At 47.5% G+C, this 26,942-nt stretch overlaps 1 protein-coding gene across 8 annotated transcripts in view; it reads right to left on the bottom strand.

Moving 5' to 3' along the window:
- LOC140429216 (microtubule-associated serine/threonine-protein kinase 4-like) overlaps window positions 1-26,942 on the bottom strand; it is a 651,560-nt gene that overhangs the window by 481,978 nt on the left and 142,640 nt on the right. For all 8 annotated transcript variants that reach the window (XM_072515935.1, XM_072515937.1, XM_072515936.1 and 5 more), the window contains one exon: window positions 4,094-4,247. In XM_072515935.1, the coding sequence (XP_072372036.1) occupies window positions 4,094-4,247 (154 nt within the window). The remainder of the gene's footprint in view (window positions 1-4,093; window positions 4,248-26,942) is intronic.

The following is a 26,942-nucleotide window of genomic DNA, read 5'->3' as shown; positions in this document are numbered from 1 at the left end:
ACTCGGTTCCGACACATACAGCAGCAAGTCGTCGGCATATAAGGACACCCTATGCTCTATCCCCCCCCCCCCCACACTATTCCTTTTCATGCTCCCGAACTTCTCAATGCGATGGCCAACGGCTCAATCGCAAGTGCAAACAGCAGGGGGGACACAGGACATCCCTGTCTCTTCCCACGGTGGAGAGAAAAGTATCTCGAACTGATATTATTTGTGCGGACACTCGCCTTCGGCTCCTTATATAATAGCTTTACCCAATTCACAAACCTTGGTCCAATCCCAAACCGCTCCAGCACTGCCATCAGGTATCCCCATTCTACCCGATCAAATGCCTTCTCGGCATCCAATGCCACAACTACCTCAATTTCCTTCCCTTCCGCCGGTGCCATAATGACGTTCAAAAACCCTCCTAATGTTCGAAAACAGCTGCCTCCCTTTCACGAACCCCGTCTGAACCTCCCCTATCACCTTCGGGAGGCACTCCTCCAGCCTACCCGCCAGTACCTTCGCCAACACTTTTGCGTCCACATTCAGAAGTGATATGGGCCGATACGACCCACACTCTGTCGGATCCTTATCTTTTTTTAGCAACAGTGAAATCGATGCCTGCCCCAAGGTTTGCGGCATCACCCCCTTCCCTATCGCATCCTCAAACATCTCCACCATCAGGCGTGCCAACCTATCCTTGAATTTTTTGTAATATTCCATCGGAAACCCATCCAGCCCTGCCACCTTCCCCGACTGCATCCTCCCAATCGCATCCTTTATCGCCTGCTCCACTATTGCTCCTTCTAATGTAGCCCTGTCCCCCTCCCCTAGCCTCGGGTACTCCAACCCATCTAGAAATTCCTGCATCTCACGGTCTCCCCCGGGTGGCTCTGACTTGTACAACCTCTCATAAAACTCCTCAAAAACCTTGTTAATCAGCACTGGAGCCACCACCAACTTCCCTGCCCTATCCCTCACCTGAAGAATTTCCCTTGCCGCTGCCACCCTCCGGAGCTGACCTGCTAACATGTTCATATCTCCATGTTCATAAACTGCACCCCTTGCTCGTCTCAGTTGGCGCACCGCCTTCCTGGTGGACAGTCGGTCGAAGCTCGCCTGTAGTTCCTTCCTCTTTTCCAACTTCGCCGGGTCCCCATCCTCTGCATACCTCCCATCTACCTCCAACATCTCATCTATTACCCTCTGCCGCTCCAACCTCTCCCCTTTGTCCACACTGGCCTTAAACGAAATTACCTCACCCCTCACCACCGCCTTTAGCCTCCCAGACGACTGCCTTCGACACCTCACCCATACAATTGAAACCTACATATTCCTTAATTACCGTTTCAATTTTCTCACAGAGCACTTGGTTCCCCAAAAGCCCCACATCCAGTTTCCACCCCGGTCTCTGCGCTACCCCCTTCTCCAGCACCATATCCACCCAATGTGGAGCGTGATCTGACACTGCAATTGCAGAGTATTCCGACCCCTTGACTCCAGCCAGCAAAGCCTTCCCCACCACAAAAACGTCGACCCCCCACAATCAGCTCATGCGTGTCCAAGTCGGGAATGGCCCCAAACACTTTCCTCGCAAATCCCACATCGTCCCAATTGGGACCGTATACACTTAACAGCGCCACTAATCTCCCCTCCAATGCCCCAGTCACAATCACATATCTGCCCCCCTGATCTGCCACCACCTTCTCCATCTGGAAGTATACCCTTTTGCTGACCAGCACCGCTACCCCTCGAACCCTTCCATCAAATCCGGAGTGAAACACTTGGCTAACCCAGCCCTTTTTAAGTCTCACCTGGTCCTTCACCCACAAGTGAGTCTCCTGCAGCATTGCTACATCGGCTTTCAAACTATTAAGATGCGCAAGCACCCTTGACCTCTTGACCGGACCTCACGTGACTATCCTTACTGGGGATCTCTCACCCCCCCCCCACCTTTCTTATCCGCCATCACCATTCCACCAGGCCCTGCCCCATAAGCCTGACCCTCCCCTGTCCATTGTTAACATCGAACCCCTTCCCCCCCCCTCCCAAGAACCCCCCCCCTACAAAAACATCCCCCAACATCCATTCCTTCCCCCCCCTCTCGCTCGCCTCGTAGGCCCATTGAAGCCTGCTATCCAAGCTCCAATGTCCGCAGCCCTCCTCTCACCTCACCCCCGTTCACTAACTGACTTTAGTTAGCTAGCGCGGGTGGCTCCCCCCGCCAAGACCTCGCGCCCCCTTCCACCCAGTCCCAGAGAAAGAAACACCAAAACAAACCCAACAATCCAACCCCTACAATTCACTAACATAACATTTAACCGTCGCAACACAGAACGCCATTAACTTGAACTCTGTAACAATGCAAAGAGAAGTAAATTGCAATACAAATCAGTAAAAAGAAAGTTGTAACATTTATACATTTTCCAGCTGCTCAAACACAGTCCACAGTCTCTCTTCCAGTTCCGCTCTTCAGGTCTGTCCCAAGCCTTCTGCCCTCACGAACGCCTCAGTCGCCTCCGCTGTCTCAAAATAAAAGTCTTTAGCGTAATATGTTACTCTCAACTTCGCCGGGTACACCATACCAAATTGCACCCCCTTCTTGTACAAAGCCGCCTTCACTCGCCCAAACGCCGCTCGTCTTTTTGCCAACTCCACCATCAAGTCTTGGTAGATCCAAACCCCAGTACCATCCCACAGCACCTCACGCTTCTGCTTCGCCCAGCTTAATACCTTCTCTTTCATGCAAAATTTATGGAAGCAGATAATTACTGCCCTTGGCGGCTCGGTCACTTTGGACTTCGGCCTTAATGACTGATGAGCTCGGTCTCGTACAGGGTGGGGCTCTCACCCGCCCCCATCAGCTCCGCCAACTTCTCAGCAAAGTATTGCGTTGGCCTTGGGCCCTCTGTCCCTTCGGGCAAGCCCACAATTCTCAATTTGTGCCGCCTTGAGTAGTTTTCCAAGTCTTCCAGCTTTGCTCGGAGTCCTCTGTTAACCTCCACCACCCTCCGCAGCTCGTCCCCCATCGAGGTGACCTTGTCACTGTGTCGTGTCACGGCCTCCTCCACCTCCTTCATCTTCTCGCCCTGCTCTCTCACCTCGGCCGATGCCTTTGCCACCTCCACCCTCACCGGGCCGATTGCCTCCTCCACCATTGACTTCAACACGACTGCCGTCTCTTTCCTCAAGGCCTCCACGTGCCTCACAAACTGTTTTTCCAGCTCCACCGCCATCACCCTGGTCATCGTCTCCACCATAAGTAGTGCGGCCCCACCTTCCAGTTCGGCTTCCGCCATCCTATCAACACTTTTGCTCGTCTTCCCCTTCAGCGGCGAACCCGCGTTTCCTCCTTTCTTCGACGCTGCTCTTCGCATCCTTTAGTGGCTTATTGTTTTTTATCTTCTTTCTTTTCTCCTCCCTCCCCCTTCACCCTCCTGTCCTTCATCAATCTGACTTTTTCTTTTTTCAAAATCGTCCCGGTGAGGGGGCGGCGGGGGGGGGGGGGGGGGGGGGGGGGGGGGGGGGGGGGTGGGGGGCTTTTACCAAACTTCCTTAAACCTTCTTTCTTCCTCCTCTGCATTCACCCAGAGCTCCCCTGGGACCAGGCTTCAGCCTTCTTTCTTCCTCCTAGGTGGGAGCCATCCGACGTGGAGCATCCTTCCTACATGGTGCCCTGGTGCAGGTTAGGTGGATTGGCCATGCTCAATTGCCCGAGTGTCCAAAGGTTAGGTGGGGTTACTGGGTTACAGGGATAGGGCTTAAGTAGGAAGCTCTTTCAAGGACCGGTGCAGACCCGATGGGTCGAATGGCCTCCTTTTGCACTGTAAATTCTATGATTCTTAATGAAAGCATGTATATGGAATCTCCACAAAAACAGGCAAACACTCCACTGCTGTAAAATAAACAGATGAATGACTTCTGGATAAAGATCATCAACATATTTGATCAGAATTAAATTAAATCTTCACAGTGGGTTTTTTCTTTGGAAAAAATATTGACATACAAGCAAAACACAAACATTACAATATTTAAAATCCCCAACAGGTAGATTACCGCATAAACAATCTTAAAACACCACGGGACTTTAAAGTTACTTTTTACATACCAGTCAAAGCTCCACCCAAACTGCCTCTTCTCAAGTATTTTGCATCTTCATTCAGCTGTCTCTTCAACTTCAAGGCCTTGCCCATACCACAAGAAACTTCAGGATTGCTGGACTTGCGAAATGGAAAGGACGGCGGGTACAAGATGTGGTCAAACTGAAAGGGGGGGGGGGAAAAAGACACAAGAGTACCGCATGAAGGTTTTGGTTAAAATACTAAAGATTTGCTGCTTTCGAGTTTCCCATTAACAGGATTGGGGTCATGGTCCTTGTCCCTTTTTCTTTTGAAAATTTAGAGTACCCAATTATTTTCTTTCCCCAATTTTGGGGCAATTTAGTGTGGTCAATCCATCTAACCTGCACACCTTTGGGTTGTGGGGGTGAAACCCACACAGACACGGGGAGAATGTGCAAACTCCACACGGACAGTGACCCAGGGCCGGGATTCGAACCCGGGTCCTCAGCGCCGCAGTCCCAGTGCTAACCACTGCCCCATCGTGCCGCCCAGTCCTTGTCCCTTTAATGGACAATCGCCATAAGGATATTCTGACTGAAACTAGCTTTTTTCAGCTGATGATAACACTGCTTAGCAACAACTATGTGAAGACTGTCTCACCACATAGATGTGGGTCATAACCTTTAAGATGAATAGGCAATTGGCGTTTGGCAAATAAACAAACCTTACAAACACTTTATATTTACACTTTTATTAAGAATGCTACATAAGTCTGAAGTGTCCATCCCATGAACAAAACTCAAAAGTTTTTTTGAAGTGCACAGCGGGGTTCAATAATTGTCAAAAACCATGACCCTACCAACTCCTGAATTATACCTGGCATTCTGCCTCAATGGGCTTCCAAAACTGCTGAATGTCAACACAAAAGTGACAGTGTAAATACTGCAGGAGCTGCCCAAACTATGACTTGCATGCAAGCGTAGGCCCCAATCAGCCTGCAAGAGCCATGCCATTTCCCACTATCTACCCACAAGATAGTCAAACAACTCCAATTGTTAAAGAATGTACAGACATTATGCCAGTTTTACATCGGCTCCTCGAGTGTAAAATGTGCCTGAGAGTGCTTCTTTTGTTCAATAACTCCAAAATGATGTACATCCTCCTGCCACCCAGCCGGTTCCTCAAGAGAGGAATGCAGTCAAATACAATAGACAATAAATAAAAATGGCCCTTCAGTCAACAACAATGCCGAATCTCACTTACATTATCTGGAAAAGAATCAATCAGAGATCTGCCAATAAAAGCAAGCATTTATCCTAGTCGAATGGCTTGTGGTGCACCGTACCTTCCCACCTTGTGTTGGTAAGTATTATTCCCACCGCTGCAAACCCAATGGAATACGACCACATAAGGAACTGCACGATACCAATTTTAAAATATCACTTTTCCATGTGTCCAAATTTAATTCTTTTCCAAAGCTAATGTGATATTCATCGAATTGTTGTGTAATTAAACACTGAATAATGTATATTGCATTATTTCACTTCCCACTCACTCCCTCACGCTACATTCCTTGAATTTGCTGTTTGTATTGTATTGCCAGTTCTGGTAAACAACCGGGTGGCCCACCAGTGAAGTGTGGGTATACCGGGCATAAAGTGCCCAGTCTGAAAGAGACACGTGCCAAATTTCATTCTCAGCATCATCAACTCATTATTTTTTTAATAAGGACACGGGGTGTCCACACTGAGTAAAATAAAGGGGCCGGATTCTCCATTTCTGAGACCAAGTGTTGACGCCAACGGAGAATCCGTGGACCTTTCCGACATAAAAATCAGAGTCGCACCTGGACCGATTCCGCTACCATTGAGGGGTTAGCACCGGCGCCACGTGGAACACAGTCAATTCCCATGAAAAACAGTGCAGGATTGGCCAGGTCCGTGACTGACACTCGGGAGGTCGACCAGCGGCAGTCGCACACTCCCCACACACACACTTATTGAAGCCAAAATGATGGCAATGATTGTGCCGGAGCGCGCCCATACAGCTGTTGGGTCGGCAGGGGCCAGAGGGCACCCAGGGGGGTGCCCCAGGGGACACACCTATATGGCCCCTGGCACTAGGTTTAAAGTGGGCTGTTAGTGGTGTGAACAGCTGCATGGCCGCCCTGCTGGCCACAGCAATGGTGCTCCATGTCCATCCACTCCGACCCCACAGCCCATCTCCTGGCCACCCGCCACTACTCCTCCCGGCCCTGGCAGAAGCCCCCCGGCCAGCAGCACGACTATCGGCGAACTGTGGCGATGTTGGACACTGTCCGTACCCCCTCTCTCACCCTCAGCAGCCACCATGCCAGGTTCACGATTTTTAAAGCACAAGTGAACCACGCTGTCAGGAACTCGGCGTATTGGAGGCGCAGAATCACGGGTGGACCCTAATGATATGCAAACTGTGTTTAAAGTACGCGCGGAGTGAAAAGCAATGACGCCGTTTTCGAGGTGACAGGAATCGCGATTTGCCGCCAAACCGGTGTCTGCTGCGATGTTGCCGTCGGAAGCTATTCTCTGCCTGATCGCACTCCCCGATTTCGGCGTCGGCTAATGGAGAATCCCGCCCAAGAACTTCGATTTATTTACAATTACAGTATAATTACAAGTGTACAACTACACATCCCGGCAGCTCCCTACCGATCTCTTTCTGGCCGAATTTTTAGACAATGCTAAAAGGAATTGCCCCACCCCTCAGCGGGGGAGCTCGTACTCCGCGGGGGCCACAGGAAGATAATCAGTCCCACTACGTAGGCATATTTTGCCTGGAAAGTGTTACAAATTTCATTTCATTTCATTTTCATTTCATTTCATTTCATTTTCAAATGCGAGGGCATATCACACACAAAAGTTATGTTTTGCATTGTCTTATTAAATTCAACGCAAAATAACAATGAAAAGGGGCATGTGACCCCCGGCTAACCCAGCTGATGTGCTCTGGCTACCAGGGGGCAGAGGACTCAGGTCAAGACTTACATTAATCCACATGCCATATTTCACACCTGAAAACAAAGGGAGAGCCAGATGTTTTTGCTACCTCAGACTGAATGGGCAGGGTTTTATGCTCCCATAAGACCATACTACACAGGAGAAGTAGGCCATTCAGCCCATCTAGTCTGCTCCACCATTCAATGGGATCATGACTGATCTGATAATACTCAACTCCTCTTTCCCGCCTTATAGAACTATAAATATCCCTACAGTGCCAAAGGAGTCTATTCAGCCCATTGAGTCTGCACCGATCCTCTGAAAGTGTACTCCACCTAGGACACTCCTCTGTCCTAACCCCACCTAACTGCACACCTTTGGACATTTAGCATGGCCAATCTACCAAACCTGCACATTTTTGGACAGTGAGAGGAAACCGGAGCACCCGGAGGAAATCCAAGCAAACATAGTGAGAATGTGCAAACTCCACACAGACAATCACCCAAGGCCGGAATTGAACCAGAGTCCCTGGCGCTGCGAGGCAGCAGTGCTAACCACTGTGCCACCGTGCCGTCCATCCCGATAATCCTCGATTCCCTTATTGATTAAAGCTGGCAGGTTTGTAGGCAGGGGGTGGCTGTAAAATTCGATGGCTGGCCTTCCCACTGGGCTCTCGCCCGCCCCAACTGCGCCGCAATTTTACAGTGGAAAGGGCAATGCTTAGTCTGGCACCCTGTCCTTGGAAATAGTGTTTTGATATGTTGACGAGCCTAGCAACACAGCAAACAGATTTTTACCCAAGGCAAGTTGGTAACAATGGGAAAACAAGGCATCAAGGATTTGAGTAAGATGCTAGAGATTCAAAGGAGGAGATTAGGTGCAATTACATTCTAAAAGGTGGACTCACAAAATGAAGGTAATTAAGTGTGACTTCTGTGGAGGTTAGTTCAGTTGGCTGGATGGCTGGTTCATGATGCGGAGCGACGTCAACAGCACGGTGTGGTGACCCTCAGGTTAAATCACCACCAGCTCCCTCCCAAAAGTGGAGAGCAGCCTATGGTCCTTGGGGACTATTTCATAGAATTTACAGTGCAGAAGGAGGCCATTTGGCCCATCGAGTCTGCACCGGCTCTTGGAAAGAGCACTCTAGCCAAGGTCAACACCTCCACCCTATCCCCATAACCCAATAACCCCACCCAACACTAAGGGCAATTTTGTTCACTAAGGAAATTTAGCATGGACAATCCACCTAACCCGCACATCTTTGGACTGTGGGAGGAAACCGGAGCACCCGGAGAAAACCCACGCACACACGGAGAGGATGTGCAGACTCCGCACAGACAGTGACCCAAGCCGGAATCGAACCTGGGACCCTGGAGCTGTGAAGCAATTGTGCTATCCACAATGTTACCGTGCTGCCCTTGGCGACTATGGTGACTTTAATTTCAGTTCAGATCAGGGAAGATTCAAAAGGGAAAAAGGTACATCAGCAGCAATGTGCTTAGCTTTGGAAAATAAAATTCAGGAGGTGCAGCTAGGAAGTATTTTTAAGTACATGGACTTGTTTCGATTGTACCAGAGAGCATTCGGCTGTTGTTCTGTGAAAGCAGAATGCAAAGCATGCTAATTAGCTCAATTATTATTCATTTCTTTACAACAATCAAACAAGGCAAAACTTTTCAGATACCATTTTGATGGGTCTCAAGTGATCGAGTCTTGGTGCAGAAGCTTTGATGTTGAAACGGAATAAAAGTTCCCACGGCAAATTGCATTCCGACATTAATATGTTGAATAATGCCAAGCTTCTTCACTGTTCTAGCCAGTAAGGATGTTTACGCAATCAGTCTACACTCATACCACCCACCACCCCCCTACTCTTCTTGAATTGAAGAGATTTTCTGCAAAATTATAATTTAATAAAGGCATTTCCATTTCATTAGAACACATCCAACACTTTGCAAATGAAAATCAAGAGATGGAATTTACAGATTTTTAATCTGCACCATTATTACCAAGAAATAATACTGCATATCAACAAAGAAACATCAATAAGGAGCTCCAATTATTTAGGTAATAGAAAATTATAGCTTTGATTTTAAATCTTTCTGAAGTGACATTTAAATTAATTTACATACTGCATTTTTAAAAAATATAATTTGCGATTGTCTAACATTTTAAAGAATACTGGAATCATTTTACAATACTACTCACTTGGTTAAAACAAACAGAATATAAATTACATGTGGGAAAAATATAACACATAGTTTCTGCCAAAATCTGGGCTCATGTCGGATGGAGTAGAAGGCTGCACTTGGTTCAATGGATCCACTGGAAACAATGGGCATGTTTTTGGTTCCCTCTCACCAGTTTGCACTCACCGTCAACCTGACATATAATCACGCCACGCAAAATCTCAAGATAATCCCCGAGTACTTTGATTAACAGAGTACTTGGTGTTCGCACTGTGCTGAACGCTGACATTTGAACACATTTGAAGGTAGCTGGAAAAGAAATGCGAACTCACTTGGAACCTGACCTAAATTAAACCCTGAGCAACCAATATCTCCCGCTGCTACTCAACCTCAGACTACATGCCCCAGTATGGTCAGCTCAAGCCATGAAGTTTTCAGCTGCCACACATCTGCCTGATGCCAGGTCCCTTGGTCAAGCACAGAGTGCAGAGAGCACACCCCACAGAACAACCCACCCCCCACCACATCAAAGTGTTTGAACTGCAGATGACACAATTAGAGGAAGACCTTGGAGGTATAAATGAATTGGATCTTAACATCGTGCTTCATGTAATCGAAAGGAAGGGGAGAAAGAATGAAGTACAATAGAGGCCACAAGGTAATAACTATATGGATGGAACAACCACCTTGAAGAGCCAATAAAAATGAAATTGGTCAACAAATTAAAGATGAAACTTGGTAGATATTTGGAACAGAAAAGTGGAAAAGCATTTTAAGCACAGACAGTCCAGGTGGATCATCAGAATGTTCTTACAGTCCTGTATATTCCTACACTCCTGGTACTGCATAAAACAGCTGTCCAGAGTTTACTGATGCAAGATTTGCATTAAAACAGGTACAAAATGCAAGAGTGAGAACCAGTTATATAGAGAAGGGTCAGGACCATAAGAATTAAGAGCTGCAGTTGTCTATTTGGCACTTTGAGCCTGTTCTGCCTGTCAAACATCTCCCTCAACTCTACTTTCTCGCACTATCTCCATATCCCTCAACCCCCTTAGTATCCAAAAATCTATTGACCTCCATCTTGAATTTTCAAAAATTGTTTCATGAGACGTGGCCAACGCTGGCAAGGCCAGTATTTGTTGCCCACCCCTAACTGCCCTTGAACCGAGTGGGTTACTCGGCCATTCCAGTGCAGTCAAGATTCACAGCCCTTTTTCAGTGAAAATATTTCTTCACAACCTAGCCCTAAATGGCCATCCTCCAATGCTGATGAGGTGAACCCAGGTCCCTCGGCCACGAGAAACATTTTATCAGCATCTGCCCTGTCAAAACCTCTTAAAACTGCATATTTTTGAGCCAGATCGCTTTTCATTCTTCTCCCCTTTTACCTTCCAAAATCCAGAGTATAGGCCTAGGGCGTGATCGAACCAAATGCGAACTATGTCCCATTATAGGAAGGATGTGGAAGCATTGGAAAGGGTGCAGAGGAGATTTACCAGAATGTTGCCTGGTTTGGAGGGAAGATCTTATGAGGAAAGGCTGAGGGACTTGAGGCTGTTTTCGTTAGAGAGAAAAAGGTTAAGAGGTGACTTAATTGAGGCATACAAGATGATCAGAGGATTGGATAGGGTGGACAGTGAGAGCCTTTTTCCTCGGATGGTGATGTCTAGCACGAGGGGATATAGCTTTAAATTGAAGGGAGATAGATATAGGACAGATGTCAGAGGTAGGTTCTTTACTCAGAGTAGTAAGAGCGTGGAATGCCCTGCCTGCAACAGTAGTGGACTCGCCAACACTAAGGACATTCAAATGGTCATTGGATAGACATATGGACAATAAGGGAATAGTGTAGATGGTCTTTAGAGTGGTTTCACAGGTCGGCGCAACATCGAGGGCCGAAGGGCCTGTACTGCGCTGTAATGTTCTATGTTCTATAGCGAGCACGTTTGGTCGCAGTGCCCAGAAACACAATGCTATCTGGTTGATACATGGGGCAGGATTCTCCCTTCTGGGGACTAAGTCGCCACGCCGGCGGGTAAACCAGCGCGAACCACTCCAGCATCAACAGCCCCCGAAAGTGAGGAATTCTCCAAATTTCAGGGGCTAGGCTGATGCCAGAGGGGTTGGCACCGCTCCAGCAGGCGCCAAAGGGCCGACGCGAGTTCGCACATGCGTGGAACAGCCGGCCGGCGTATTTCCGTGCATGCGCGGGGGTTCTCTCCTCCCCGCTGGCCCCCAGGCAATATGGCGGAGCGCTACAGGGGCCCGGCGCGAAGGAAAGTAGGCCCCAACGGAAACAGCCTGCGCGCAGGATCGGTAGGCCCCGATCGCGGGCCAGACCACCGTGTGGGCCCGCCTCCGGGGTCGGACCCCCCCCCCCCCCACATACTTACCTGCCAGGTACCGCCGTGCATGAGGTGAGTCATTCACGCCAGCAGCACTGGCCAAAACTGGACGGCCATTCAGCCCATCAGGGCCTGCAGAATCGCCGGCGGGGGGGGGGGGGGGGTGCTGTCCACGGCCCCCAAGCGACGTGGCGGGAATCCCGTTAGCCCCCGGGAAACGGCGCCGGAGAATAGGGCAGCCAGCGGCGGAATGGGATTCGCGCCTCCCCCTGGCCATGGTCTCAGGGGGGAATGCCCCGTCGAGGCTGCACTTAGCCCTGTTTTCTGCACTGAGAAGCTCCACTCACTGGAACTCCCTTTTTGCAGCAACAGAGCAAGACACCAATTTTAAACACCATCACAAACCCCTTATGCGTCCCTGAACCACTCCCCCAGCCCCAACACACTATAACAGGGTCCCTGGGCCTCCCCGCATTGGGCAGCCCCCGCTCGATCACCGCCGTGCAGAAAATGCTAGCTTGGCATGACCAGCTGGACACCCTGGCAGTGCCCCTGGCAGTGCCAGCCAGGCATCTTGGAGTGTCAGGCTGGCCCCTAGGTGGTACTACCAAGGTGCTAGGCTGGCAGTGCCAGTATGCCAGGTTGGCAGTGCCTCGGTTTCCAGGAGGTGCCAGTGTACCACTCTGGCCAGAAGGCAAGCACCTGGGGGGTTCAGATCCCCAGAGAGACCCCCGTGGGTGCCATTCCATCTGGTCCCCATTTGTGGAGACCGGCACTGAATGGCACACAACCAAAGTCTCCAAGATCCCACGCCTTGGTTAGATCTTGGGAATACACATTAGACGGAGACTAGCTGTCTCACTCTAATATGCAGATTTGCCAAAAAAGTGATCCCGTCCACAATGCACAAAGAGCAATACAGCACAGGCAGCAAAGGGGGAGTATAATTTAAAAGAAGATTTGAAAGTGTGACTTTTGAAAGTGGAATTTAAAACTATTTGCGTAGAAGCCGGAGTTCTGTGTGACAAGGTGGCTCACAGTGACACAGTGGTTAGCACTGCTGCCTCACAGCGCCAGGAACCCCAGTTCAATTCCGACCTTGGGTGACTGTGTGGAGTTTGCACGTTCTCCCCGTGTTTGTGTGGGTTTCCTGCGGGTGCTCGGGTTTCTGTCCACAGTCTAAAGATGTACAGGTTAGGTGGATTGGCCATGCTAAATTGCTCCTTATTGTCCAAAAAGGTGAGCTGGGCTTACTGGGTTACGGGATAGGTATGGTACTCTTTCAGAGGGTCGGTGCAGACTCGATGGGCCGAATGGCCTCCTTCTGCACTGTAGTGACTCTATGATTCTACGGCACAGGAATCATACGGGGGGATTTTGAGGAGAAATCCACATTCACTTGATTTCAGAGAGGAGTTCACCTGACTACAGTCATTTGGTGTGGTTAATGAGAGCATTGTAGTTTCGAATGTACTTTGTAATCCGTGTTAATCTTAAATTCTGTGTGTAATTGTTAAGCTAAGGGGGAGTAAAGGAGTACTGTATCATAATCCAAATGATTTTTTTCTTGTTAAAACTAATTAGTGGTCCTATCACTCTGTTCCTCCATGCTTCACTAAAAAAAAATTAAAATTAAAAATTGAGCCAACGTTCCATTCTGGGATCTTCTCTTCCAATTATAACATCAATTGGGATCATAGCACTCGGGTTAGACAGATATTATTACATTGGCAGATTAAGTAAAAGGTTTAGGGGCATTAAATTGAACTAAAATTCACTGTTAATCTGAAAATAGCCTAAGGGGTGTAATATTGGTGCCTTGAATTGAGTTTGTTCTAAATATAATGGGCAACTTTGCTTATTCTTTGGTTATTTCTGACCATGTGACAGAGACAAATCCAGCTATGTAGGTGGGTAAAAGTAACCTTCAAATTCAGGAGTGAAACGTAATGTGACGTTAAATCGAGACCCCCAGGTGCAAATGCAATTAGGTGTGTCCTGTACACAAGAAACAGGACAAATCTAAACCAGCCAATTACCGCCCCATCAGTCTACTCTCTATCATCAGTAAAGTGATGAAAGGAGTCATCAACAGTGCTATCAAGCTGCACATACTTGGCAATAACCGGCTCACGTACACTCAGTTTAGGTTCTGCCAGGTTCACTTGACTCCTGACCTCATTACAACCTTGGTTTTAAACATGGACAAAAGAACTGAACACCAAAGGTGAGGTGAGGGGCACTGCTCTTGACATCAAGGCAACATTTGATCGAATGTGACATCAAGCAATACTGGAGGCAATGGGAATCAGGGAGAAAACTCTCCAATGGTTTGAGTCATACCTGGCACAAGTGAAGATGGTTGTTGGAGGTCAATCATCTCAGTGCCGGGACATCACTGCATTAATTCCTCAAGGTAGTGTCCTAGGCCCAGTTATGTTTGAGCAGTTTAGGCCTATACTCTCTAGAGTTTAGAAGAATGAGGGGAGATCAAATTGAGGTATATAAGATGATAAAATATATGGATAAAGTAGACGTGGAGCGGATGCATCTTCCTGTGGGGCATTCTAGAACAAGAGGTCATAGTTTTATGATAAGGGGTATCAAATTTAAAACAGAGATGAGGAGAGACGATACCTCCCGAAGGGTTGAGAATCTGTGGAATTCGCTACCGCAGAGTGCAGTGGATGCTGGGGCAGTGAATAAATTTAAGGCAGAGTTAGACAGATTTTCAATTAGTAATAGGTTGAAGGGTTACAGAGAACAGGCAGGACGGGGGAGGTGAGGCCATGATGAGATCAGTCATGATCGCATTGAACAGTGGAGCAGGCTCGAGAGGCTAAATTACCTACTCCTGCTCTGAGTCCTTGGGCGCAATTCACCCATTGGGAGTCGAAGTGCCGACGCCGGAGTGAAAACCGGAGCGTTTCACTCCGGCGTCGGAGCCCGCTCCCAGCCCCCTATTCTGCCGCCCCCGGAGGGCTAGGAGCGGAGTTGCGTCATTTATGTGCACCGGGCCTTAGTGCCGGGTAATTGACGCGGCCGGCACCAGGAAAATGACGTCGCCCGCACATGGGCGGGTTGGCCGGCGGCAACGCTGGCTCAATCGGTGGACACCGATCACAGGCCAGGCCCCAATTGAGCCCCCCCCCCCACAGGCCATGTCCTTAGCGTTCCAGCGCTGTTCCCGCCAGCTGCGACCAGGTGTGGACGGTGCCGGCGGGAACCCGTCGTGTTGGGCAGGCAGCTCGGTCCATTCGGGCCGGAGAATCACCACTCGCCCGTTGCAAACGGCGAGCGGCGATTCTCCGAGCGGCCAGCCGTGATTCTCCCTGCGCCGGTTTGGGGGGTGGGAAATCGCGTGCGGGTGTCGGGGCGACGTGGCAGGACACGCGTGGCGCCCCGCGGGGGAGGGGGGGGGGGGGAAGAGGAGAAATCAGCCCCTTATGTTCCAAGAAAGAACTATTCTGTCTAATTCCACCTTCCAGCTCTTGGTCTGTAGCGTTGTAGATAACAGCACCTCAAGCACAAATCTGGTGTTCTTGATTAATAAGGGGATAAGGCAGGAGAATGGTGATGAGGAGCAGACTCGATGAGCCGGATGGTCTTATTCTGCTCCTATATCTTATGGTCTATCTTCAGCTGCTTCACGAATGACCTACTTTCCAACATAAGGTCAGAAGTGGGGATATTTGCTGACGATTGCACATTGTCGAGCACCAGTCGCCACTCCTCAGATACTGAAGCAGTCCATGTCCGAATACAGCAAAACCTGGATAATATCCAGGCTTGGGCCTTCCAGTGGCGGAATGTTGGGAGAAGTCACACATTTATTTATTTATTTGTTTTATAAATTTAGAATACCCAATTATACTTTTTTCAATTAAGGGGCAATTTAGCATAGCCAATCCACCTAACCTGCACATCTTTGGGTTGTGGGGTTGCCTTGGCCTTGTTGAACCCCATCCGCCTCTCCAATGTCCCAATTCATAGAACATACAGTGCAGAGGCCATTCAGCCCATCGAGTCTGCACCGACCCACTTAAGCCCTCACTTCCACCTATCCCCGTTACCTAATAACCCCTCCTAACCTTTTTGGTCACTAAGGGCAATTTATCATGGCCAATCCACCGAACCCGCATGTCTATGGACTGTGGGAGGAAACCAGAGCACCCGGAGGAAACCCACACAGACACGGGGAGAACGTGCAGACTCCGCTCAGTGATCCAGCAAGGAATCGAACCTGGGACCCTGGCGCTGTGAAGCCACAGTGCTAACCACTTGTGCTACCATGCTGCCCAACCTTAGAATCTTTTCCTTGTCCTGGAACGTGTGCATACGCACAATGACCACCTGCGGCAGATCCCCCTCTCTTGGCCTCTGCCTCAAGTACCTATGGGCCCTATTCACCTCCAGGGCCTTGCCCTGCACTTTCTCGTCCACCAGCCTGGCCAGCTACCTCGCGACATAGCCCGTTGCACTCGTTCCTCCACTCCCTCTGGTAGGCCCACAATCCGAAGATTTTACCACCTGGACCTGTTCTCCTAACTTCCACCTTTACTCGCAGCATCTTACACATGTCCTCCTAGGATCGCCATCTCCGCTTCCAGTGACACAATCCAGTCTCTCTGATTAGAGACCTCCTTCTCCATCTCCTGGTTCGTCACCACCTCTGCCTTTCGGTGCTTCTCCACCCGTTCCAAGACCCGCAAAGTGGTGCCACTGCCCTCTTAATTGCCTTTGACCAGTCACTCTGCATTTCTTTACGCTGCTGCCGAAATTCGTCCTTAGTGAAGCTCATCAACTGCTCCATCAGCAGCTTTCCAGTCGACCACGATCCTTCCCCCTCTGCCTTGTTTATAATTGATGCTACACCACATGTCTCCTCCAACTCTTTAGTCAGGGCTCTCACTGTCTTCTGTTGAGTTTGGTAACCCACCGACATCCCATCCGACGGAGAACTGATGCTCCTCCAGTCTCCACACAACCGTTCCGCCAAAATTCCCCAAAATTCACCAAAAAGGGGCCAAAACCAACACCTTCAAGCAGGAGCCACCCTGAGTGCGACCACTCACTCCACATCCGCCACCGGAAGTCATCACTTCCAAACATTTATAAGTGGATATATCGGTGTCGTTACATCAACAGTTTCCACTGAAAATCGTGACATTAGAATTGTTGCAAGATTCGGATTTTCTGGCAGGGAATGTCTGCTGTACATAAATATTGTACGGCATTGGTATTTTACGTTGCCTCAATTGAATTAGAATGATGTTAAAAGATTGTTCCAGAGAGACGCTTAATACCTGGAGCCTGCAGCTAAATTAAGACAGTTAACATTGAAAACATAAATGGGACAAGTAGACACAGGATTATACAATGGTGTGTGGGGAATTCTGATGAAATAATTGTTCAGCCTCGCTGGAAGGCTGAAGTTGTAAATTAACTTTGAATGCTCTGGCTAGACCACACCTTGAGCTTTGTGTGGAGTTCTGATAACTGGGGCACAAATGAGACTTTCAATTCAGCCAAGTGTCCGAGATTGACCTCTAGTGTCAAACATTTGAGGTATGTCGAAACAAAATATGGGTAATCTTCAGATTAACTGGTCGCCATCTCATTGCTATTTTTGGAATATTGCTTGGTGAAAAATGGGAGCTGCTTTTGCAGTCAAATCACTTCAAATTAGTCATGAAGTTCAATAAGCAATTTGGCATGTTTGAGGTTCAGAGTGCGGCATTATGCAGATTGAAGAAAAATGGCCAGATAGGATCATTTCTACTTAGCATGGGGATCAGCTTTTCCATGGTAAATACAGATAAAGAAACAGATTAGTGCAATCCTTATTCAAAATCCAGAAAGCTCCTGCAATCTCGTGAAACATCCACCGCTTCTCCAATAATTCCAGGGGTTCTGCTTTCGCTACTCTGTTTATCCCATCTGTTATTTGAAGTTATGTTGTGCATCTCCTCTTTATAATCTTACATGCTCCACGATGACCTCTGTCACTTCCAGATGAAAGAGGCCATATTTAACTCGTGCTTCATCACACCTCAAATGTTTGACATTAGAGGTCAATCTCATGACTCTTACCTGAACTGAAAGCCTCATTTGTGACCGAGCTATCAGAACTCCACACAAAATTCAAGGTGTGGTCCATCCAGAGCATTGGAAGTTCATTTACAACTTTAATCCTGCAGCGGGCCTGGAAGATATTAAATCAGAATCCCCGCCCCCCCCCATTATATATTCTTGTGTCAACATTTCCCCATTTGACTTTTAAACTGTCATCATTTAGCTGCAGACTTCAGGTACTAAGCGGGTCTCTGCAGAATTTTTTAAACAACACTCTCCTAATTCAACTGACGTAAGGTATGAGGACTGCATTAACGTTCGATGTACAGCAGTCATTTCCTGTCCACAAAGCCTTCATCTGGCAACAATTCTAATGTCAAGGTTTACAATTGAAACTGTTGTTGTAAACATTTGTAACTGGATATATGTATCTAAATATTATTTTTCATTGGAATGTATGATGTAAACAGTGGTTAGTCACGTGGCTTTGACAGGCTTTCAGCACAAGATGGGGATGTAGCACTTCTGCCTTTCCACCACTTAGCGCCTTACTTGAATCGTTTTATGTAAGCTACCTTCCAAAATGTACTGTTCAGTTCCTGTATTTTTCTTGACATTTCTAGTTGTAGTTTCTGATACTGCCTGACCCGCTGATGTATATTTTGGTAATTTCCCCCTCCCCAGAAGGTGATTTCTACCCTTTTTCTGCCCTGGGCTGGTGATTGTCTAGGTCAGCGCACCAAAATGTTTTCCGACCCCATTTGAACACTTGAAAATGAACGCAACCCCGATACCAAGAAAAACAAAACAGCAATAATGCAGAATAGTAATATCCAATATGTAATTGAAGTGCTTGTATTATCGAGCAACATATTAAAGAATCATATCGAAATCGGTATTTTTGAAGCACTGCGCAAAATTTTTTATATTTTATGTGCTCACAAGAATATTATTTAATTTAAGTCATGCCAGCACAGGGACCTTAGCCAGGAAGAGCAGAGGTCCAAGTTGAGTGTCCCATCTTGGCTCTCCGAGCCCATCCATCTAAGTTCCAATTTTAGCTTCTCCCTTTATCCCAATAAACGTCTTAGCTAAATAATGACAGCCGGTGCTCAGTGAAAGGGATTAATTTTACTTTTGAGGGATCCATGTGCTACTTTTAATTTTTCTTAATTCATTTTCACAGTGTACACCCATCCTTACGTTGCCCTGAGATGGTAGTCATGGTGCATTGTCTTCGCATTTATAACCGTCCGGTGTACTGCTTTTCAAAACTGGTCTAAGAGTCAAACATGTAGATATTTTGTTTGGGTTGGCGGGTGTTCCTGGCAAAGCCAACATTTATTGGAGGTGTTGTTGAACTGCCTGCTCGATGCAGTATATGTGGTGTGGGCACAAGCATAGTGCTTTTTGATGTGGTGTGTGGGACTGGAAGCCATAGCAGTTAAGTACATCAAGTTTCCTTTCCTAAAGGATATTAGTGAATCTGTTGGGCTCTTATGACAGTCGACCTTTCGATACCAACTCATTTCCAGATTTTAATATGAATCAGAATTCAAATTTTCTGACAGGAATTGAATTCCTGTTCTCTGCAATATTAGTGCAGGCATTTGGATTACCAATTCAGTAACCTAGACACAATCCTGCCTTCTCCCATTCACTCATGAATTTGTCAGCAAGCCAGTATATAAAAATTATGTTTATTTCACTGACAAATTTACTCAAACCCATGAAATTAAAAAAGCAATTCCACTGTCACCAATTACCCAATATTGCAATTTATTTAATAAAATCTATGGGAATAGGACCAGTCATATAATCAAATAAATTTGCAAAGCAATTTCATTATACAGCCAGTCTTTCATTATACAGCCAGTCTTATCATCAAATCACCACTGCTTGTATTTAGCTTGTGTCTTTCGTTAGATCTTTCAAGCTTCCTATCAGCATTGCAATGGAAGAATTATTAATAAATGATGATGCTTTTCACATGTCAGACTCACTGCAGTCAAGATTTAAATAAAGGAATATTACATTAGTAACAGGCGGTCAATTTTACAGGTCAAACAGATGTGCTGACTTTTCCTCTCCTCCATGATGTCGCACAGTGGTTAACACTGCTGCCTCACAGCGTCAGGGACCAAGGTTTGGTTCTGATGTCTGATGACTGTGTGGAGTTTGTACATTCCTCAGTGTCTGCGTGGGTTTCCTCCGGGTGCTCCGGTTTCCTCCTGCAGTCCAAAGAGGAGCAGGTTAGGTGGAATGGCCCATGCTAAATTGCCCCTTAGTGCCCAAAGGTTGGGTGGGGTTACAGGGACAGGATGGGAGATTGGGCCTAGGTAGGGTGTTCTTTCTGAGTATCAGTGCAGACTCGATGGGCCGAATGGCCTCCATCTGCACTATAGGGATTCGATGATTCTGTGATATACCCCTTAGATTGCATTCCAACAAAAGGTTCAAATGGTAGTCCAGATTGGAGCTCCAACGCCAATTGTCAAACTGATACTCCTGCAGTTTCAACCCTAACAGTTTTCAAATCAGTTAATCAATTATATTTTTAAAAATCCATAGCCATACAAGTGGCAAATGCAAGGTTTTTTTTCACAGCGAGGTATGACAACTGTTTTGCAAAATATACTCCGCAAAAGTTTATCCATAACAATGACGGGCTGGATTTACCGACCACCCTGCCTCGTCTTTTTCGGCAACGGGGTGACCCACCAACGGGATCTACCAGTCCCGCCGTTGCCAAGAGGAATTCCCGTTGACTGCACCCCCCAGCGCCGGGAACCTGTGCGCCGGCGCGGGACCGGAATTTCCCATCGGCATGAGCAGCCCAACACTTTCCCCATTGTTTTTTAAAAAAAAGATCTTAAACTTTTCTGCTGCGGTTTGCATCTATAACTGCAATTTTATTTCAATAAAAAGAGCTGCTAGAATGAAGAATGAAGCAACGACATAAATAAAATGGTTTAGTCTGATAATCGCTGCAGAAAAATGTTCATAACTCAACGGCACCTGAAAAGTTAAGTGGTAAATATCCACTGCAACGATTCCAGACAATTCAAACAGTAATTTACTTCTGATTCCACAATATTGGTGATCGGATGTGAAGAAGTGGGGACAAAATAGAAAATACCCAGTCAACTTCATCAATTGTTGACATCATGGTGCCTTCAGAGGAACCTTTCAATTCAATTTAAAAGCAGAACAGGGTTTCAGATCAGAGCTCACTCAATATTTGCTGTGAATATTTATCACGTAAAGGCAGTTTGCCCACCCAGCAAAGCAGCATGTTTGTCGTCCTTCTGAAGGCATTCTAATTCTTTGTAAGAGCAAATAACAGAAAAGCCATGTTGTGTGCATTATTTGTTCAACAGCCTTAGGGATCCAAAGGCAGCCGTTTGTTCCAGCAATCCAACATGATCCATCTAGAGATTCTCTGCTGGTTCGCTCAGTAGCAAAATCTAACAAATAAGTAATAAAACAGAGATACAATATATTCCCCACAGGTTATTCTTTCAAAGCGTCAATGCTTATTAAAAGATCCACACTTCATACTGCCGCAGAAGTTCCTGACTAGAATGCATTGTGTGATAGCTTGCAACACTGACAGGATTGCATTCATTAACTGTAGCTCAGCTCCTTACAGAATGCAATATCACATATTACGCACAAGAGATCAAGACCTTAGAGGCTCCGAATTAAATTCATCAAGGCTTTTCCTCCTCCAATAAACAAAATACCAATCAGCTTTTAATTTCCAGCTACAGCTGATAATCACAAGTAAACAGGTATCTTATTAATCTCCCGGACAAAGGTAGTTACACAATAGCACTGAATTGAAGATGCTTTTGTATGATGCCCGATTGTTTCAAATAGAGGAGTAACGGTAAATTATCCATCAGGTGTCTTCCACAACTAATAAGGTAATTAGTGCTTAACTAAATCTATTATATTTATCACAACTAACTGATAATTGGCAATTCAAGTCAAAGGCAGAGCACATTTTAAATTATTCTAAATTGAAAGGTTTTAATTATGATGCTCTAGGTATAGGCCAGTGACTTTTTAATCCCCCCAAATCCCAGTTATTTACTAGAAGAATGAAGCCACAAGATTCCACGTTTTAAAATAGAACAAAAATGATTGTACAAGAGTCAAACAAAGCAAATACTAAATATTTTCTTGGGTACCAACCTAACATTAATTGTTCTGCCATGAAGCAAGATCTGTTTTGCTTCCACTTGTCATCACCCTGTCTATGTTGTGTTCACTGGAATTCTGCTCTCAAACACTTTGCGCCCATTCATTGGACAATGGTTTGGGCAACTACAAAACTGGAAAGGAGAATCGGCTACCAGGAACATCTAAACAATCCGTCACGGTATTGCCTGCTAAAATTATGTTGAAAAGACCTGCATTTTTATAGCGCTTTTCACATCCAACAGACATCTCAAAACACTTCACAACCAACAGCCATATTGTAGTTATGCTGCAATGTAGGAAATGCAGCCAATTTGAGCAGAGCAGGATCTCACAAGCAGCAATGTGATGATGGCTAGATCATCTATTTTTATGACACTGATTAGAGGGTAAATATTGGCCAGGATACCACACGGAAATACAAACAATGATGCGAATTAGGAGCATGGGTCGGCCACTTAGCCCTTTGAGCCTGCTCCGCCATTCAATTAAGCCATGGCCGAACTGATGGTGGCCTCAACTCCACAATTATGCCGACCCTCGACTTCCTTGTTAGACAAGAATCCACCTAGTTCAGCCATGAAAATACCCATTGACTCTGCGACCACCACCCTCCCTGGAAGAGAATTCCAAAGATTCACAATCCTCAAAGGAAAAATTCTCATCTTCACCTTAAATGAGACTCCTCAAAGAACAAAGAAATGTACAGCACAGGAACAGGCCCTTCAGCCCTCCAAGCCCGTGCCGACCATACTGCCCGACTCAACTACAATCTTCTACACTTCCTGGGTCCATATCCTTCTATTCCCATCCTATTCATATATTTGTCAAGATGCCCCTTAAATGTCCCTATCGTCCCTGCTTCCACTACCTCCTCCGGTAGCGAGTTCCAGGCACCCACTACCCTCTGCGTAAAAAACTTGCCTCGTACATCTACTCTAAACCTTGCCTCTCTCACCTTAAACCTATGCCCCCTAGTAATTGACCCCTCTACCCTGGGGAAAAGCCTCTGACTATCCTCATTTTTAATTGGGTCCCCTAGTTCTAGTCTCTCCCACAAGGGGAGACATTCTTTCAGCATCCACCCTGTCAAGTCCCCCCCGTCAAGGATCAGAGTCAACTCCCCTGCTCGATTGTGAAATTGTGTCATGGAAGCATTTACATCCACTTCAGAAGGTGGATGGGGACCTCGGTTTAAAATCCCATCTGAAGGTCAGCACCTCCAACACTCCCCAAGTAATGTACTCAAGGTAGCCTCAATTTATGCTCAAAAGTCCTGGAGTGAGGCTTGAAGCTGGGGCATTGTGACTCAGAGGGGAAAGTGCCACCAACTGAGCCACGACTGACACAATGGCGAGTCAATCTCCTCTCAAATAGTTCGATCTGGACTGTAGCAGGTTAATCGTCCTGAAACATTACACATCACTTTCACCATAGAAAACCATCTCAATGCACTTTGCAAAGAAATAGAATGTGCAGTAAGAGCGGAAGAGGTGAATGCAAGTTTTCTGTGAGATAGGTTTAAACAAAAAAAGGATCTTAATAAATAGAAAGGAAAAACAAGGCTGTGGCCAAGAGTTCCAAAGAGTAAGGCCAATATTTTGGTCATCCAAGGGTGATGAGGTCAAAATCAGAAGCCTGCAGTCTAGAGTGGATTCAAAATTGGAGAGGAATGGAGAGTTAAGCGTGGAAAGATTTATAGATGAGGATTTAAAATTCAATTTGACGAGGGTGTGGAGCCTACGAGGACAATGGGTAAGCAGGCAGCAACATTTCAGTTGACCTTTTGCAAAGAATGGATGCTGTCAATGGAAAAATCAAATTTCAAGTTCTTTAAGGCATGGGTGAGTAACCTGGGAGCAATGAGACAAAAGGCAGAGGTGAGCAATGCCGCAGACATGAAAGCTTTGTCTTTAGTCAAACGGAAAGAAGAGGTTGCATGGAATCTGGCTCACCCAGCCGGGGAAATGGAAGAAATGGGGCGGGATTCACCGCCGGCGTGATTCTCCGTTTTGCCAGCACCCAGGGGTTTCCCGACGGCGTGGGGCTGCCCCACAATAGGAAATCCCATTGATCGGCCGGCGTAACAGAGAATCCCGCCGGCGGGTTGGGGCAGAAATGTGGCGCAGTGGGCAGAGAATAAAGCCCATGGCGTTTGACACAGCCTGACAGTGGGTGTCCCAGACTGCATGCCCTTCATTTGTTGCGCACCTCAATGTGTAAAAATCAAGGGTCATCATATTGTCTCCTACTGCAAGTCATTCTTCTCTATGACAACAGATCATATTACCCCACAGCGGATAAACATTGAACTCAGATAAGTGATGCACGATTACCTCGACGACTTCACACATTGTTGCAGCGCAATTGCAACCTGTAGAGTGAACTTCTGAAAGTTGATGCTTGGAATTTTGTTTTTAATGATAAAAATTGTCAGCTCTCTTACCAACGTTGACAATTCATCCAGCATGGTCACCAGCGAACACCATGGGAGGAATTTTCCCATCTGAGATTAAGTCCTGTGGTGGGGGTAGGGACATGTAGTGTTTCCCACTGCGGAGGCAAACGGGAAACCACACCATATTTTCTTGCCCCAACCTCCTTAATTATGCATCCAGGGGTTTAGCACCACATTACATGGCAGGGCGAGCTTGATTGTGCATGCCCATCATCATATCTGCGTGCCACATTGAAAAGACGGCCACCATCATTAACCCACCTACGTGAAAGTGAGATGGAGCTGCAGAAGAAAATGAGATGGAGTTGCTGAAGAAAGTGAGTTGGAGCTGCTGAAGAACGTGAGATAGACCTGCTGAAGAAAGTGAGATGGAGCTCCTGAAGAACGTGAGATAGACCTGCTGAAGAAAGTGAGATGGAGCTCCTGAAGAACGTGAGATGGAGCTCCTGAAGAAAGTGAGATGGAGCTCCTGAAGAACGTGAGATGGAGCTCCTGAAGAACGTGAGATGGAGCTCCTGAAGAACGTGAGATGGGGCTCCTGAAGAACGTGAGATGGAGCTCCTGAAGAACGTGAGATAGAGCTCCTGAAGAACGTAAGATCGAGCTCCTGAAGAAAGTGAGATGGAGCTCCTGAAGAAAGTGAGATGAAGCTCCTGAAGAACGCGAGATGGAGCTCCTGAAGAACGTGAGATAGACCTGAAGAAAGTGAGATGGAGCTCCTGAAGAAAGTGAGATAGAGCTCCTGAAGAAAGTGAGATGGACCTGAAGAAATTGAGATAGAGCTCCTGAAAAAAGTGAGATAGAGCTCCTGAAGAAAGTGAGATAGAGCTCCTGAAGAAAGTGAGATAGAGCTCCTGAAGAAAGTGAGATAGAGCTCCTGAAGAAAGTGAGATGGACCTGCTGAAGAAAGAAGTAGGATCTCCTGAAGAAAGATGATGGAAGCAAGGCTCATTCACTGGAAGTAGACAATAGGCAGATTGTTACATCTATCATGTGCAATGCTGCCATTCTGAAGTTCAACACTCCAGTTAATACCCGCTCTTGAACTGAGAGCTGATCCCATTCAACAGCAGAAAAGATACACTCCAGCATTATTTAGAGGGATAACTACTTTCACTTTAGTTGCTGATTGATTTCTACTGGCTATCGCTGTGATCATTGAAGTGATTGCTCATTTTGAGCATTCTTTAATGTTGCTAAAGTCTCCAAGGGTTAGTTTGGCATGTGCTGCAGTGATTTAGCCCTGACATCAAGACCTCTGCAAAAAGCCACTTGCTCCCAGATCTGGGTACAGTAGTTTGCTTAGACTATTGCATGACAGAGAGAAGAAGCAGAGTTGACACTGCTGGAAGGGGGAGGAAGAGGGTAAAGAGGGAAATAATTTCACTCAGCACAAAGTCATTTTGGCCAGGTGTTCAGGGAACATCTCCCCTATTTGAACTCCAATGAGGCACAATGCATCCAAAATCTCTGCTTCTCCGAGAACGTCTCTCAAATCTGCCACGTGCTGCAGACACAAATGCAACTTTAAAAACAGGATGAGGACAGCATTGCCAGTGGCTTTGAAAATTATGAACCTCAATGAATCAGGGGCGGGATTCTCCTCGACCTGGCGGTGTGGGGCGGAGGTGGGGAATCCTCCGCACCTTCAGGGGCTAGACCGGCGCCGGCAAGGTTGGCGCCGCGCCAGCCGGCATGGACGGGCTTGGCGCCGCGCCAGCCGGCGCCGAAGGGCCTCCACTGGCCCGAGTTGGCGCATGCGCGGGAGCGCCAGCGTGTGCTAGTGTCATCCCAGCGCATGCGCAGTGGGGTTCTTCTCTGCGCCGGCCATGGCAGAGGTTGACAGCAGCCGGCGCGGAGGGACAGAGTGCCCCCACGGCACAGGCCCGCCCGCGGATTGGTGGGACCCGAACACGGGCCAGGCCACCGTGGGGGCACCCCTGGGGCCAGATCCCCCTGTGGGCCCCCTGTGGGCCCCCTGTGGGCCCCCCCCCCCCCCCCCCACCCCCCCCCACCCAAGGACTCTGCAGGCCGCCCACAGAGCCAGGTCCCGCTGGTAGAGACCTGGTTTGATTTATGCCGGCGGGACCGGCCGAAAACGGGTGGCCGCTCGGCCCATCACAGGGCGGAGAATAGCCGGGGGGGCCCACTGCCAACGGCCCCCGACCGGCACAACGCGATTCCCACCCCCGCCAAAAAAACGGCGCTGGAGAATTCGGCAGTCGGCATCGGAGCAGGATTCATGCCGTCCCCCGTCGTTTCTCCAACCCAGCGGGGGGGGGGTCAGAGAATCCCGCCCCAGGTTCCTTTCAGATATTTGCAACATCCCCACATTCCACTGCTGAACAAACACGATCCCTCAGGCTGCACTTTTCAAGAGAACTGAATACATTTCACCCTCTCTTGCCAGAGAAAGCAGGGGAGTGAGCATGCAGCTTTACAAGGATCTCAACTTCCCCCATGGTGCAATTTATTACAAGCATGCGGCTTGTAATTTTCAATTCCACCCTGGGAAAAAGCTTCCAACTGTTCACCCTATCTATACCCCTAATAATTTTATAAACTTCTATCAGGTCGCCCTCAGCCTCTGTCTCTCGAGGGAGAACAATCCCAGTTTATTCAATCTCTCCTCATAGCTAATA

The sequence above is a fragment of the Scyliorhinus torazame genome, chromosome 9, assembly GCF_047496885.1.
Source record: "Scyliorhinus torazame isolate Kashiwa2021f chromosome 9, sScyTor2.1, whole genome shotgun sequence".
NCBI lineage: Eukaryota > Metazoa > Chordata > Chondrichthyes > Carcharhiniformes > Scyliorhinidae > Scyliorhinus > Scyliorhinus torazame.
Note: the sequence above shows the minus strand (reverse complement) of the source record. Positions and strands in the feature narration are given on the sequence as shown.